The following is a 17,116-nucleotide window of genomic DNA, read 5'->3' as shown; positions in this document are numbered from 1 at the left end:
CAAGATACAACCAACAGATAATACCCAAGATAAACACCCACGTGATATAGACAACACATCATACCAGGAACGTGTTGGATCTAACATATTGGCGCAACAAAAAAATCATACGCGATGACTCTAGTACAAGGTTCAAGTAACCATTCTATAAAAAAAGGTAAAGCAAAAAAGTGATTAACTCAGCGGAAGACTCGTACACAGTGTTATAGCTCACAACTACTAAGCACATTGTGTCAAAACAAATGGATCTTCCACACCTGGCCCTTATTTTTAAAATTAAGGGGGCCCAAGGAATTTCAGAGGATTGTAACGCTATGGACAACTTCTTTGATATGTACACCCTCGGAACAAAGAAATAGGTCCCTGAAACTCTTGCACAAACTTTGGAGAAAATTTCATGGCTGAAGGAGTACATGGCCAGATGTTTAACTTTGTGCCAGACCTCGCAGGTGTATTTACTCTTGGACGAAAATGTTGGGCGCATCCAACAAAGCACCTGAAGGAGTGTATGTATATGGCCTTCATCCCTTCATCTTTTAGCAGGATTTCCCACTTTCAGCTGAATCGATCTCTTCAAAGCAGTGCTACTGGCCTAGCTGCTGCAAGCCGCACCAACCACAGATGTTGTCACTTGAACTACTCCTGTAAATGAAGCAACGCTCTCACCCAAACTGTGCAGTGCGCCTTCAGTTTTCCTGTTGTCCTGCTACAAAACAAATGATACTTGTAGCATCTATACCCTTGGTTCCTGCTAGAAAACCAGTGACACACTGTTTCATCCTTTTAAAATTTCGAAAGAGTCATTTCATGGAGATTCATAATTGTGATTGTTTACAACAAAGCCACTACTTGGCAATAGTATAGCAACCAATAAAAGCTTGGCACAGATAAACTACTTCCTCAGCTTCAATTCTTTGGATGGTTCATTACTACATCCATAACATTAGTAAAAATAGTACAATGCCTGTGCATTCCGACGACATCCAAAGTTGTTCGATAAACTGGTTCGTTTTGGGTCTATTTGATTATTGTAATATTTCATGTTTCCTATAAAAGACGAACTTAAGCTATTAAGCAATGCATATCCATAACTGGAACAAACCATTACCATATTGTTCATACATGTTGCTCATAGTAAAAATCTCCTCATCTTGGTTCATAACAAGATGGTACAGTGGGTAGTACTATTCTCTAGTTTGGTCATGGATGACAGAATGACGGTGGCTAAATGTACCCCTCTCAACATCCTAACCACTTAACCTGACGTGGTTCCCTTCAATGATAAGAGTAGCAAAAACAAGTGTTTCACCAACTGTCCAATCAATGTCTTCTCTAGTCTCAATCATTTGATGCCTTTGATAAAAAAAATTCACAGCCCTGTGAGGATTGAAATTTTGGCAGAGTAGTCATGGCTTCTCCAACACGTTTTAGAATCTCTGGCTTGACTCTGCATGGTTGATTGTCAGGTAAAGGTCACTTAAAATGTGAGGAAACACAGAAAAAGTCAAACTAAACAGGTAGATCTATTTACCCAATGTTTCAGATACATAAAATCTGCTTTGGTGACTTGAACCCTGCCAATAAGCTAAAATCTAGTCCCTCTTGTTCGGAACATAGTCCTTGCTATTCTCGAAATACTCATTAAGTACAGTGCTGACCTTCTTGTTTAACTTATCAATATATTTCTTTGAGATCTTTCCAGGCTCTAACAACTTTCTTTGATAAATCTCAAACACACTTGGATGGTTCCTAATCACCTGACACAAACAGAAAACTTTAAAAATGTGATGGGTACAATCACACATTTGATAGTGTCAAAGAATACTGAAACTCCACCAAATTTGATTATTTAGAACCTAGGTTGATTTCATATTTCTAAGAATTCTTCTGATTATGATACCAAAAGATACATAATAGACTCATATTTTTCTGTCCTTCAACATTTAGCTAGATAGGGTACTGAAGGTATCACTACTCAAATGGTAAAGCAAGAACCAGAATAGAAATAAATATGTGAAGACAAAAGTATGTATAAATCTGTGCCAAATCTTAACAACAAAGTGAAACAAAGAAGAGTGTGTACCTTGTACATCTTAGGTTGGGTGAGGGACTGAGGGGCGGCTCATCAATTTCATTATGGCCAAATCGTCAGTAGCATACAATGTGCACCACTACATTTGAATGAAATGGCTGTCGCCATTCTGCAACGAGCTCACAAACATGAACCATGGCCTCCAAATCATCACCTTTAATTTTACAATTTACAGGTCTGTTCAATCAATGTGTTGCCTTAGGTCAAAAATAGTTCTTTCTTTTTGTTTATTCACAATCAAATATGCGCTTGATACACGAGTAGTTCGTTTAACCCCTAACCTTAGGCCAGTCATTTCAGCTAGCACATTTGTCTTCAGACAGCCTGCTAGAGTTCTCTGGTCTTCATAAAGATTTCCTTTCCTTTGATGTAGCCGCTTACAAAGCACATTCTAGAGATCACATCTGCAGAGTAAGCCCTGATGTCATCATCGATCTTAATGTCTGTGATATCATTAAATGGAATGGAAAGATGAGCTAGGACTTTTGAATAAAGGATATTTTGCAATGTGACGATGAAACATAAAAGCCTACCTGGTCTTTCCCAAACAATTCGTTCCAGTCCTGCTTGGATATGAGTTCGTGTGTCTTCTCATATGGTAAGTTGATCCTATAGTTGAGATCACCTAGCCCTACATTCCTTCTGAAACAAGCTAAACTGCAATGCGTCACCAAATATAGCTACCATGAACTGAACTGGTAAACTATGAAAGCAAAAGTTCTAATAGTATTGCAATATTCAAGAATGGCTAAAGATAATGCTTTGTTCCTTTCAACTATTAAAATAAGTACCAAATGAACCACTAAAAAGTAGAGGTAACCAGAAACAATATATAATATATTACTCACTCATGATCATATATCGTTTTAGGCATGTTGACTCTCGAAACTGGATTAAATATTGTCCTCCAGTGGATTTCTTGAACATCAGCATTCCTTTTTAGTTCATCTCCTTCCTTTTCTCCATAGGTCAGGTGACAACATATAAAGCAAAACTGTGTTTGGTATATGAACACTTTAATAGCACCCAAAAGTTGATGACCCCTTCAGTCCATCCTTCAAACAGATGCCCCTTCTTCAGCTCTACTTTCAGATATCATTAAAGGGAATGGAAAGATGAGCTAGGACTTCTGAATAAAGGGTATTTTGCAATGTGACGATAAAACATAAAAGCCTACCTGGTCTTTCCCAAACAGTTCGTTACAGTCCTGCTTGGATATGAGTTCGTGTGTTTGGTATAAGGATTAATGACATGTGAGAACCGATTAAATCTCCAAAATTATTTCTGTTTGGTTGGCCCATATAAAGAAAAGAAAACCCTGAAAAGTTACTACTTCCCTAACAAAGTTTTTTCCTGTTTTACCAAAACAACACAAAAAAGTGGTGCAACAGCACTTCACAGAGAAAAAATCACATCACTTCTGTGAAAAAATATTAAGTATTAACCATAGATGTAGGAATTACCAAAGAACATAAATGAAATGAAAAGATCTGCATCACAAAGGCTGAATGATGGAACATAATGTCAAAGATTTGTTACGACTTACATCTTTGAGGATAGAGTTGTCATGCATGTCTGAACCAGGGGCTCAATGTTGGCTGCACTGAACTCGAACTTTTCGGAGAATCGTTCTGGGTGATCAAAAGCTACCTTTGACGCCATCTCATCACCTTCGTTCTGGCTGGTAATTCACTGGCTGCCCAACGATAAAAAACTCTGCAAATACATCCTCCAATTCCCCTTCTAGCACCCAGCTCCTGACCATCTCAAACAACGGCGAGCACACCCGGCGCAGTAATCGGCCCGCAAACTCCTGAAACATAGGATCTCCGTGTTGTGCTTGCCCATGGATCACACCAGCCATAGCACCACCGCTCAGTCCCTGGCATCCATCAACCAGAACAGCCATTAGGCGCATTCTCACTGCAGGCTCAGCAAGCCACACTGCTGTCCAGTGTACCTGCAAGGAAAGACCCCATTTTGATCAGCAAACCACACCAGCAAGCGCCCATGAGAAGACGGTCATCAGCCAAAACTAATGTGCACAAGTGTTCATGATTAAGAAACGGAACTTGGCTTTGTGTTAAAAAAACAAATACTTGACTCATGCGAGTATAAGCTTTCAAGAAATTCGCAGAGATAACCAAACTTTGGTGCTAGCTGATAATACAAATTATTCATTATCTTGATACTTGATTGGTCGTAAATTTGTCTGCTACCATCAGACCATGCACGTTTCATTTTTTATGGCCAACAAACATATCACGTATATATACCCATTACATGAATCGTCTGAAACCACACTCCTATTTGGGTAGGAGGATCAGGGGGGCAGTTTCATTGAGGAAAATGGTTAATTAGATGTTTGAGCCACATTTCGTCTGAATTATCAACAGAAACAACGTGATTTCACTGCTTGAAGTCATCTCCAGTTCTTCACCGAGTGATCTGAGAGCAATTTCCCGGTTCCGCTACTCTGCTACGGATCAGCATAGCATGCAGCTCAACGCACTCTGAATCATATATACTCCCATGAACTGACTGAGTAACTGGACTGGACATGGTTAACTTCCATCACATAAACCAGAGAATCCAATCAAACAAAACACAACAGAGGTACCGTAGAAATCATAGGACACACAAAAAAAGAACAACAAAAGACATGACCCTGATGAGCAGAGAACAGATTGCTCACTTGTCTTGTGGAGGTCTTCAGAACAACACATTTTACTTTCCTTTGTGAATCTAAATCAATGTTAGCACCATCCTCCTCAGCTTCATCATCAGGATTCATTTCCAAGGTCTAGAACAGTTGAGAAAAGGGCAAGTCATATATGAGTAACTCATAAACAAAATAAAATCATTTAATACTCCCTGCCTGACAAATATCAAATAATAAGGAAACAAAAATTTAGTTATTATAATTTCCAAAGGATAAGGAGTGCAGCAGAGTCAGCTACACGAATATATGTCATGGTTCATTTACGATGTGAGATATTTGAATGCTCCATACATACACGGATCTATAAAGCCATCAAATGTTCAAAAATTATTGTATACTGACTCAGAGACTCGAAATTTTGAAAGCTAAGGTAGTTGGTTATAAACCAGTTATCAAGTTCCAAGTTTATGAATGTCTGGATACTTAGCCAGACCACGGTTAGTCGGTTACTCAATTAAAGAACCAATGGTGTACTAAAGACAAACTACGCTAACTAATTTGAAGTGTCTGCACAAGAGGAAAGTGTGCTCTGTTCCTGATTAAGTGCGCCTTGGTGTGTTTAACACGAATTATAAATGAATAAACATAATATAATAGAACAAGCAGTTAAGTATGCTGTCACACCAAATCATGTGATTATAGACCAAATCATTTTCACCCATTCACTTCCCTGGCCTCAAATTAACCCAGGGCAACAATCACACGCAGGGATTTTACCGAATGGAAAGAGACAGAACCTCAACGATATTGCCAATGAGGTAGGGTAGCTGTTTGTTGAGCTTAATTTTCTCCTGGTTTTCCTTGATCTTCTCCTTGAACGACTCCAACTCAAGGTTCGTCCGCTGCAACTCGTCCTGGGTACCGCCGTAAAAAACCAAACAAGTCCAACAGATCAGACGCAAACCCTAACGACGAACAAACGAGAGTTCCAAAACCGCGAGGTTCCGATCTAAGACTGGGCTCGCTCACCTTGAGGACGCGGATCTCGTTGTCGAGGAGGCGGGAGGCCCGGATGTTGTGATGACCAGGGGCGGGGGCAGACGGCGTCGGATCCACCTTCGCTTCCTACAAAGGCAATGGTGGTGAGGTGGTGGCCGTCGCTGAAGAGGAGTAGGAGGAGGAAGGCGTGCAGAGCGGCTGGCGGGTGTTTCGCGCGGGCAGTTGCGTGGTCGTGCTGGCGCGGTAGCGGCGGCGGGCGTAGGGCGGTTGCGTGGACGTTCGGTAGCGGCGGGATTCACGGCGGAGGGCGTGCGGGCCCTTCGGTAGCAGCGGGATTCGCGGCGGCGAGCGTGCGGGCAGGCGGGCGGGCGGGCGTTTCGCGCGGGTGGGCGTTCGGTAGCGGCGGGGAGTTAGTAGAGATAGAGATATTTCATTTAAAATAAAAAACCTTTTGTTTTTATAAAAAAACTCTAACTGCAACCAGTATAATTATGCTATTATAGCCATTTAGTAAGTATTTTTTGTCGATGCATAGAAGAAATATAAAAAAATATGAATATAATAATAATAATAATAATAATAATAACTTTTTTGTAGATAAATAAAGGACAACTATTGTATAGCTTAATCTTATTTATAGTCAGAACTCTGTTATTAATCTTGCTCTGAGAAAGAGGACGCTACGATCCTTTGTTATCTGTCGAGTCCGTCATCTACTCTGATTTGCTCGATTATTTGCTCAAGTGTTTGGAAACTAAGCGATATACACACAGATAAATTATCAGTTTTTTGTCCATTCACAGTACTTAATCCATTTAACAATCACGATAGGGGATAAATGATACTCCCTCTGTTTTTTTATTTAACGTTTTGCAGTTCAATTTTACATTATTTGGCGTCAAATAGACAAGGAGGGAGGTAGTATATTGTACAATTAAACTCCTTCCAGCAAGGCTGATACACAAATTCAAAACTTGACCCCTACAAAGGTCAAAATACAAACTTTGTACAGTACAACAAAGAAAGCGAACATGCTTTGGCTACTCTGTTGAACTTTGGAAATTACACAAATGAAAGAAGTAGAAATGAAAACCAAAACAACCCTGTGAGGAAGTTTTACAAGTATACAATATAAACTAATGACTAATGTTCCTTTCAAAACTGTACGCGACTATATGATGTACAATAACAACAACATAATAATAAGCATATGATCTTTAATCATATTTCTATGGTCACAGGTAATTTCCTCGAGGAACAGATAGCTTAGCGTCCTTACGAAGGTTCCGCGGTGTTGTGTTCCCAAGTCACACAAAAACCTAGCTTTAATCGGTGATTTGGGCCCCGCCCCAGCACCTACGGTGTCATAACAATAATAGTAATTAGCCATGGGCCATAGCTATGCAAGTATGGTTCACTGGTCTAGTGCAGTGTTTTGTGCTTTGCTTAAGGACACAGACTGCTGTAGTGCCTGCAGATATTAATGCAATATCAAGAAGGCTGAAGACACATAAGTACCTTAGTTATGCCTGTCTCTTGTCGGTAACAACTCTTCAGCACCGATTTTAATGTTGGTGTTTGATGGGCGCCGCTTTGATTGACCATCTAGCCTTTTAACCTCAACAATAAATGTCCCACAAACAGGACGATGGTCAGAGAATTGAGATTCCCCCCGGAAGTAGGACAACTGTGCAATACCATCTCCATGCCATAGTATTCTATCACACCTGAACATTTGCAACAAACCGGACATTAATAGTATTATGTATTCATGGTTTGGGAAGTGTGATTCCTGAATTCAGAATATGTGAATCATCTTGATTTGTTTATTTATTGCACATGAGAATGATTCCTCTTTTGTGTTTCCCCACGCTTACAACTTACCTTGCTGTCCAAATCTGATTTAACTCATCTCAAAAGATGGTACAGAAAGGGGAAACACAAGGTTTTCGGGTTGCAAAGAGGTTTGTGGACTCTAGGATACTTCATAGCCACTGACGAGTGTTATCATATGAGAATGAGATCTGAACTCTCTGAAACTATCTCAAACATTGTAGTACATACCAGGCTGGGGTTCTCCTCTTTTTCTTTGATGTGGCAGTCTCTCCAGCATAAGAATCTGAATTGCAAGAGTACTTGTATGTGGGAGCAAAATATATCTTCTCCTCACTCCACCCCTTGAACACACTTCCAGAAGCACGCTGGATATTGAGCTGAGAAAAATTGTGTAACATGTCAGTGAAATTCTAGTATCATTTCACCGTAATATAAAATAAAAACTGAACTGGTCTCTTATTCTGTAACTAGTCTTCCTTCTAGAAAAGAAAAGCTTTATTTTGAGGAGTTCACCTGATCCTTTTCAAAAAGGGCATCCCAGTTATTTTCAGTCAGAAGTTTTTTGGTATCTTCATAGCTCAAGGAAATTCGGTAGTTCAGATCTCCTAACCATATCACCCGCCTGACATAAAGATAATATGAATTAAAAAAACTGCAGGAAGTAAGAAAAAATTAAAGCATTTGTGGGATAACTTTCTTACTCATGGTCAAGAATTTTCTCAGGGATTCTTCGCCCAGCTCTTCTGCAAATCCTTCGAAATTGTGTGAGCCTTAGAATCTCTAACACATCTAAATTTCGCCTCAATTCATCACCTTCCTTCTCACCTGAAGCCAAATGGCTGCAGATGAAACAAAAGCTTGTCTGGTATAGTGTCATGCTTACTGATATACATCCCTGTATCAACAGGAATCATATAAGGGATCTACTACACTCTACAGAAAATGCTTTCAGATATTTCTTTTAGCCTCTTACCTTATTTCCAAGATATCCCATTATTCCGCGACCAACACAGGACGTTCTCAAATGTCCAATATGCTGCATTAATTCTTTCTTTGCCCAGACTGTGACAAAAATACCAACCATTTGTTTGCAAGATATGAGGTTATACTTTAGCTGGTCCCTGGAGGCAGAAACAGACGAAGTAACGCCATCATCATTAAGGCCAAAAATATCATTCAAATTGTCATCCAATTCATCCTCTTCTGAGGAGTCCATGTCATTGGCATATGCTTGTGGACACCAAAAGCAAGCATCTTTGTAGGATTTCTTGGCCATTTCCACTGGGCAATTGCAGAATTTGAGTTGTTTTCTCTGGGATGGCATGTAAGATTTCTTGATGGATTTCAAGGACTTTTGGAAGATTATAGAACCACTGGCTGTTCTTGAACGGTTGGAGAAGGAACCATCAAGGCATGGTGTTGACCGGGATGAGGTTGAATCCAGGGAGGGATATGGTTTATGCTGAAATATATCATCAACAGTGTCAACTGGTTGGTTTAGCGCACGGTTTATAAGAGCAAGCCATCTTGCAGCTGGCTCGTTATCTTCTATCACAAGGACATTACCAGCATTGAGAGGCACAATTTCCTGAAAGCTGTTAAAAGATCAAAATCAAATAAAATAAGTAATATGATGGCATCTTCCATTAACTTATGAAATACAAATAGATTCCAATCCTTAATAGGTTTACTTTGTTTTCATATTCTCCATGGAATTGTAATCGGATATTCGAATCGTTTTCACCTTCTCAATACAGTGATTCATTCATTAAAAAAGACTTAATTCTCCTTCGTGTTCAAGAAAAAACAGAGAGAAAAAAATTCAATCCTTAAAGGGAAGTTACAGCCTCATTTCGGAAAGCACAAATAAATGCCAGTATATCAATTACAGTCCGATATACCAAGGTAGATAAAGAATCAAGAACATCCTGACTATACTGAATCCTAAACGTAAGCATGAAACAAGGAACAGAACATACGGGGTATTACACATTTTTCTGAGATAATGTTAGCACCACAATTGACGACATTAACATGGATAAGGTTCAGAGTAATGATGAGGCTGGTTACCCTAAAACATAAATGTCTGAATGGTCATCAACAGGAAGAAAGTCATCCAGTTTCAACTCGGCAGTAGGTGCTTTTCCTCCAACATTCCATGTGGAGACAAATATCCTAAACAAGAAGGTAAAGAATAAGGAGTTGTTCTGGTTTTCATGTATAACTGAACATGCAACATTAAATCTCTTACCTGACATGTTCATATTTTGTAGCATTTGAAGAGTGACTTAGAAAATGGTTGAGACGTATGCTCCTAACTTCTGCTTTCATTTAGTCCAAAGAAAAACACACACACACACACACAACAAAAGAAAAACAAATTAAATCTGTAGTTTTGTACTGTCAGTAGAGTTAGCTCAAAAGCAAAATTGGCAAGTATAAAATCAACCTGAAAGCTTCCGGAAGGGGGATGAAGATGGTGATTTTGAGTTGCTTGATCCATACTTAGCTACAATAAACAAGAAAACATGGAACAATTGGTTACTATTATGGTTTCAGAATAAACTAGAAAAGTTATACCGTGTCCATTATGTATAAAATGTTGAACTTCTGTAATGAAGATATCAAGTGCAGTACTATATGACCATATTTGGATTCAGTTCGATCTCTTCGTTTCATTTCGATATTTTGTATAAACTGAAAGAGTGACTATCCATAGTTCTGCAAAGACATTTGAATTCAATCTGATCTCTTTATTTCATTTCAAAATTGTGTACAGACTGGAAGAGTAGCTATCGATAGTTCTACAAAGTCAACATAGGCTCAATCGACAATATCTTTGTGGTTGCCAACTGACTTGAGCTTCAGCCATTACCCATTTGATCGGATGAAATTAGCCAGTAAGCTAGTGAGCTATATATTCCATTTATTACTGCATTGAGTGTTGATACAGTTTTCCGAAAGACATAAGGTGAACTAACCTGTGGAGCAGCTTGCACTATCTGTCATCTTGACGACTTTCTTATCCTTTGTCCGGAAAAGGTTTGTCTGACAGCCCTATAGTACAAAGCAGAACACTTTTTAGGTGAAATGTTCCATTTAATTACAGCTACGCAAATGCATTCAAGATTTAGTTGGAAAGAACAGAAGGAAGAGGAACAATGATAGAAAGGTCAGAAAGATCATGACCATGATATGAACAAAAGTGAAACAATAGGCACACCAATTCATACCTTCATCTTTCCGTCGTGTGAAAAAGCCATCTCCTTTTAAAGGCAGAAGAAAGGTGGAAGCTTTTCCCCAAAATTCAATTCTGAACACATAATTTAATAGAACGAAAACGAGCTAAGATCATCAAGGTTATCACAGTAGCACCAAATAAAAGAAACATATACATGGAATTCTGACAGGAAATATAAAAAGGGAGCAGTTGTACGAAACCTCCACTTTTTTTCAAGCAAGTACGAAAAAACTACGCCGGATCCACAGCGTTATTTGGAACCAAGTGCCTCACTGTTCGATTACAATTTACAAATAACAAAAAGAGGAAAACATCGAAAACTTACCCACACACACACACAAAATGTAATTTTTGACATGAAAAACCAAGCATTGTTCCCACAAGTTCCTCAACGAAGGATGGCCCATTCAAAATCTAACCATTCTAGGATGCAGAACTCTGTACACATCATAAAGTGCAACAGAAACACCGAGAACGAAAGAGAAGAACATCTGAAAACTACAGCCCGACAGCAGAAAGCCAGAAACCCACCAAACAAACAGGAGCTCCAGCGCCCAATCCGTACGCCTGGCAGAACCTCCGATCTCCGCTTCCCCGGCCAAGAGCCCGGAATCCTCCTAAAACCCCAGCGGAGAATGAGAATCCACCAACTCCACAACCATTCCTCCCAAACGCAACCGGAAAGAGCGGCGGCGGAGGAGGAGGGACGCCTCAAACCCGGGAGTGGGTCTGCAGGAAGGCGACGAGGACACGGCCATCCGGGGCGACCGCCCCCCTCCTTCCTCGAGGATTAAACTACTCGGCCGCCCGAGCGCGACAACTGTACAGCGGGGCGTGGGCCGGCGCGGTTCTACTGCTTTTCTTGGTGGGGAAATGGGGATCCAGCAATTGTTTACGGGAACGGACGCGGCGCGAGCACGGTTTCCGGTGGGGGTGGTTGACCCGACCGTGGGAAGGAGAGGAGTGGGAGGGGGGAGGAGAGCTTGAGTGGCGCACGTGCGGCTCGTCGGATTGGGTTTGGCGCGAGGGAGGCGAGACGGTTGGGCCTTCCGTCTGCGAAGGTGAGGTCGCCAGGACAGGCGCCATGGGTCAATCCTGTCCTTGCGTGCTTTAGGGCCTGTTTGTTTACCCCATGGATTATATAATCTGAATTATTTTTGGAGGATTATATAATTTGGATTATATAATCTGGATTATATAATCTCGGTAGTCCTGTTTGTTTACCCAGATTATTTGAGTTGTTAATAGGATTCTTTTGTATGAGAAAGACAAGAATGCCCTCTATATTTGTACTAGGTTGAAACTCATATATGAAAAAAAAAATTAATTGACATTGGCAAATATTGCATTAGCAATATTATCACGGAAGGCATTCATGTCACTTTCTTCATCCCCAAATTGACTAGTACTAGGCGCAAAAACGATTCGGTGGATTATAATGGCAATGGTGGGTAATTTCTAGGAAACTTGAAAGAGTAGTGGGGAAGTGGGAAAAAAATAATCTGAAATAAGCACCTCCTCACTTGCTTATGGATTATCATAATCCAAGGGGTTAGATTATATAATCTAGGCAAATAAGCTGGACTGTTTGTTTGCCTTTTAGGATTATTTAATCCAGATTATATAATCTGGGGGGTAAACAAACAGACCCTTATACTACCACTGCTGCTCTGCATGCTTCATGTGTAGCCTGGGAATAATCTCCACCCTTATCCAAAACAGTTTGGGACTAAGGGCATGTTTGTTTCAGCTTATAGATTATATAATCTGGATTATAACCTAAATTATATAATTCAGATTATAATCTAGATATATTATAATTTATATGTAGTTGTTTGGTAGTTTAGATTATACAAATATATATTACTCACAAAGACAACAATACCCTTATTGTTTATTTGAGGTGAGAAAAGAAGGATAACATATATTGTAATTTCTATTTATATTACCATGGGTAGTGGGTCTTTTGCCAAAATAATCTCAAATAAGCTAGTCTTGAGGAGATTATGAGATTATCATAATCTGAAGTTTAGATTATATAATCTGAACCTATAATCTATGTGTTTGTTTAACTACTGGATTATTTGCGTTGGATTATATAATCTGGAGAGATTATAATCTGAAACAAACAGGGCCTAAGTCTTGATTCCTCGATCTAGAAGACCCCGTAAAGGCTAGTTTTGTTTAGAAACTTAAATTTTATCTGAGATTTCTGAGCATTAAGGGTTAGTTTGGAACCACATTTTCTCAAATAATTTCCATTTTTTAAGAGAAAAATTATTTTTTTAGGAAAATAAAAATCCCATAAAAAAATAAAGTTCTCATACTAGCTCTAAGAGGGACCAGGAATTCTGGAGAGAATTTAATAATCTATCAACACCTAATAGCAAGGTCAAATGATTAATGAGTAAATAATTCTAGCTAACATTTAGCTTATTTATTAATCAATCTGTTTGGAGTTCAAGATGCTAAAATTAGCAGTTTAAGTGTTCCAGATGGATCCAAACATGCCCTTACATTGCTAGGTAGAGCTAGGGTTAAAAATGACAGTTTTGCCCATTGAGTGACGTATAGAATATATGGGACATGTTTTACCTTTGGAATTACTCCGTATTCGAACAAGCGGGGTAAACGTTGACTTTGCCTATAGGCTAATCTTAATTGGAGAGCTTTTTGTTACCTTTAAGGGGTGTCACATCATCTAGAGTCATTTGATGAATTAAAGCAACCATTTTATGCATTATTTTCATTTTTTTTATTTAGACACTAGTCAAGGCATTTAATAGTGAGACTTTTAAATCCGTGCCATTAGTTTAGCACCGCGGAGCAGTGGTGTTAAATTAGGGACATAGATTTAAAAGTTCCAACAATCAATATATGGAGAAAAGAAATTACATGTGAGGATTTGTATTATGGCCATCAATCTTTATGCAAATTTGCACTTGTTTTGATCATTCTTTGTGTCTCGGATGACCACTATGTTTTATTTACTGGTCGTTACTGTCAACTACCCTAGTATCATTTTATCATGAGTGGATTGGAAGCTATACCATGTTATAAAGATACTGATTTCATTTCCAAATAATAATGTTCACATGAGTTACAAGACCAGGAAGAGTTGAGGGTCTACATATAAGGATGCGTTGTTTTTTCGGACTTTGAATAGCGGAGGATGCCAATTATTTAATAGAGCGTATAACACCAAATAAGACTTAAATGTAATTAATGTGATGAAATAAATCGTATAAGCATATTTTCATAAAAATGGTCGAATTTGGTTATCAACTATGCTCACATAGTCTTATGTAATAAACACCTTGTAACGGTGTTTTGTTCTCACAATGGCATTTAAAAGAACAAATTATATATATGTGTATGGATGGTAATCAAAGGAATGAGGCTTGTCCATACAACTCTAATAGCAACGAGGGGTCAAAAATTCTAAATGGGCGAAAGTGAGAGAAGTCTATAACTTTGGATAGCAATGAAGGAATTGTTATAGGTTTGAGCGACAACGAGAGAATTTTCTTTGATTTCTAAGTGAAAAGAGTGCACACTTAGATGTTGTTTGATTCACATATTTGAACGATAACCGATAACATTAAACCATGTTTGGTTAATTCTAACAGTAATCAGATACTACACTAAAAATTGATATCGTCATATTCAAACTTATTACCACGGGTAATTATTACCGTTGTCATTTACGTTACATGCGAAAGGGCCTCTAGCCTAGTGGTTAAGGACTTCCGAGTAGCACCTCCAAGTCCTGAGTTCGATTCCCCTCAGGAGCGAATTTTCAGGCTTGGTTAAAAAAATCCCCTCGTTATGCTCCATCCGCTCTCGGGTTACAATGTCATGTGCGCCACCCTTCGGTTGGGCCGTTCCAGAGTGGACAGTTGACGCCGGCCCGTTAGTGATGGGGGCCAGGGTTCAGGGATTTCTCGTCCGGGACCATTGTTTTCGGTAATATCGGGAGGGCGGTCTTTCCCTACGGCCGAGTTTTTCATTTACGTTACATTTCGTAAACCAAACGACGCCTTAGTTTTACCTAAATGAAACATTTTCTCTCTCACTCGTCGATCATAACTTTAGTGTCCATATCATCATACTTACTCATGTAACACCTCGTTAAATGAAAACGAAACCTTCCTTTAGGATTGACCCTTGAAGACATATACCTTAGGGTATGCACAATTTTGAGACGGTGGAACAATTTTCTAAGTATAAGAGACAACAAAAAAATTGCATAATACAACTCTGATCTCTTAAATCATAAATACAGTTAAAAGACAACACGTATAAAGAATCGTGTAGAGACGTACTCTTTGCGAAGAACTCGTCTCTTGTATTTTTTGAGTTAACTATATAGAAACACCTCAAGAAACCCCTATGAAATGGGGGTTGTACACGCCCTTATAGGTACGCAAAGGTGATGTATGTGAGGGCACATGACCTTGAAGACAAATTTCCAGCAACAGACACAAAGCCACCCACTGAAAGTGGTCGTTAATAGAATGGTTACTCTAGTTCCTTTTAAGGAGAAAAAAGAAGAAGAAGACTGGAGAAAAGAAAAAGACAGCCGCCCCCCTACCCTACCCCTACCCTACCCTACTCGATGTTGATAAAATTGAATGCGCAGGATACGGTGTTGTAGCGCATTTAGGCCGTAGTGCAGATCTGTGTGTGAAGCGCAATGGTCCAAACGCAAGCTGCGTGCGAAAGATGTGGTTCGGGGTATGAAGCTTAGCTATGAGGAATTGAGTAGAGGGAGCTCGCTGAAAGCATGCCATTGCCATCATTGGAGGCGAGACCACTCGGCCGATTAGTGGGGGGCCATGCCTTGCATGATGCCCATTTAAAACGGTGGTGAGGCCGTGAGGGTGAGTCCGATATTCCACGAGAGGCCATCGTCCACCATTCGGCTTCTCTACGAAATTACAAACGAAACATCATGTTCGTTTGGGTTTAAACTTTTACTATTTTTACAGTGTTTTGTGTATATAAATTATAGTTGCACCAATATAAATAATTGATTTTAATCCAAAGTGAACAGTTTGACAAATCCTTTTTCGGACTTTCTTTATTGTAAATTATAAGACGCTCTGATACTTTCAAATTTGTTATTTTTACTTCCTCCGTTCCACTTTATAGTTCGTTTCAGCTCCATACTTTTTGTCCATATTCCAATAGATAACAATAAATTTAGACACATACATTAAATATTATATGAATTCATTATTATCCTAAAACAAATACTATTTTAAGATGGAGGGATTATAGTATGTAAATATATAATAACTAAAAAAAATCAAAATGTCCTATAATTCAGAACGAAGGGAATATCGTTTGTCTACCAGATAAGGCTTTATTTGTGTACTCTAGTATTGACTCAATCCACGTGTCGTGTCGAGGTGGATTGGAATATAAATTAGTTTAAATTACACTTTCAATCCACCTCAACACACATTTGGGATTTGGGAAGCTTATCACATGGCTGATGTTAAAGTTCTAGCTGTATCTATTACTACCTACGCAAACAGACAAAAAAAACAAAACATACCGATGCGTCCTTTTCACCTTATACAACTTTATTTAAAATTTCTGGTCCCTACGGTTTGCACACTCACTCAAGTGCGTTTGGTGGTAATATTATGGGGTTCCCAGTAGTACATCAGTGAAAGCTTAACCGCTAAGCTACTACATATAGCATGGCCCAGGCTCAGTAATCAGTGCCCCCTCCCCTCTCCCAACGAGAACACACGACGACCACACGAATTCGCCATGGCCACCAAGGAGCCCTCTTGCAACAAAAGCAAGACACAGAGAGTCTTTTTTTTTAAGTATATATGGAACTTCTCGATCTTGACGACCTCCCATGTCTTCATCATCCGACCCCGACCGTGTGGTGTCCGTCACACTCAGACACGTGGCCTTGGCCTTGCAGCCTGTTATATACTGTAACCCCGAGGACGCACGCACTGGCACTGGCACTGCCATGTCCCCCGAGCACGAGCCAATCACACGTACACGTACGGGCACGCCACGAACCGTGTAGCAGGCGCGCAGGAGAAGGCGACGAGCGCCTTGGTGTCGCTCTGGCCTGCACCAGACGTCGCCGTGCTGTTCGTGTTTCGGCCTCACCCTCACACGGCAGGAGCTGCAGCGAACACATGTCGGCCTGCTCGCCTGCTTGCTACCGTGCGCGTACGCGTTCATCGCTCTGCAGGAGAGAACAGAGCACATCTGCTGCACATGCAGTTTTTTGTATCTGTATGACGTTGCC

At 39.8% G+C, this 17,116-nt stretch overlaps 1 protein-coding gene across 39 annotated transcripts; it reads right to left on the bottom strand.

Moving 5' to 3' along the window:
* Nucleotides 1–158: 158 nt before the first annotated feature.
* On the bottom strand, nt 159–11,916 carry LOC110354864 (uncharacterized). 39 transcript variants are annotated; one of them, XR_004850010.1, is made up of 22 exons: nt 11,362–11,916; nt 10,823–10,902; nt 10,571–10,646; nt 10,039–10,098; nt 9,841–9,910; nt 9,660–9,764; nt 8,563–9,184; nt 8,291–8,484; nt 8,103–8,211; nt 7,818–7,966; nt 7,272–7,480; nt 5,784–5,879; nt 5,552–5,668; nt 4,788–4,895; nt 3,639–4,052; nt 2,941–3,174; nt 2,626–2,744; nt 2,374–2,496; nt 2,084–2,269; nt 1,532–1,757; nt 1,109–1,447; nt 159–706 (listed from the first exon to the last, which is right to left on the bottom strand). XR_004850010.1 is itself a non-coding variant. In NM_001351740.1 (12 exons), exons 2-11 carry the CDS (start codon nt 10,850–10,852, stop codon nt 7,273–7,275), a joined length of 1,623 nt encoding a protein of 540 aa, NP_001338669.1. In that variant the 5' UTR covers nt 10,853–10,902; nt 11,362–11,595; the 3' UTR covers nt 6,778–7,109; nt 7,272. The 39 variants fall into 39 exon arrangements, 1 of the variants encoding a protein (NP_001338669.1); XR_004850015.1 differs by having other exon boundaries at nt 2,626–2,734; nt 2,941–3,147; XR_004850012.1 differs by having other exon boundaries at nt 314–703.
* Nucleotides 11,917–17,116: the final 5,200 nt, after the last annotated feature.

This window comes from Zea mays, chromosome 6 (genome assembly GCF_902167145.1).
Source record: "Zea mays cultivar B73 chromosome 6, Zm-B73-REFERENCE-NAM-5.0, whole genome shotgun sequence".
Taxonomy (NCBI): domain Eukaryota; kingdom Viridiplantae; phylum Streptophyta; class Magnoliopsida; order Poales; family Poaceae; genus Zea; species Zea mays.
Note: the sequence above shows the minus strand (reverse complement) of the source record. Positions and strands in the feature narration are given on the sequence as shown.

Coding starts and splice junctions, on each gene's coding strand:
- LOC110354864 (NM_001351740.1), bottom strand. CDS start 10,852: ATGGCTTTTTCACACGACGGAAAGATGAAG. Junction 9,911..10,038: donor CCCCTTCCGGAAGCTTTCAG/GTTGATTTTATA, acceptor AAATGAAAGCAG/AAGTTAGGAGCATACGTCTC. Junction 9,765..9,840: donor ACAAAATATGAACATGTCAG/GTAAGAGATTTA, acceptor CTTCTTGTTTAG/GATATTTGTCTCCACATGGA.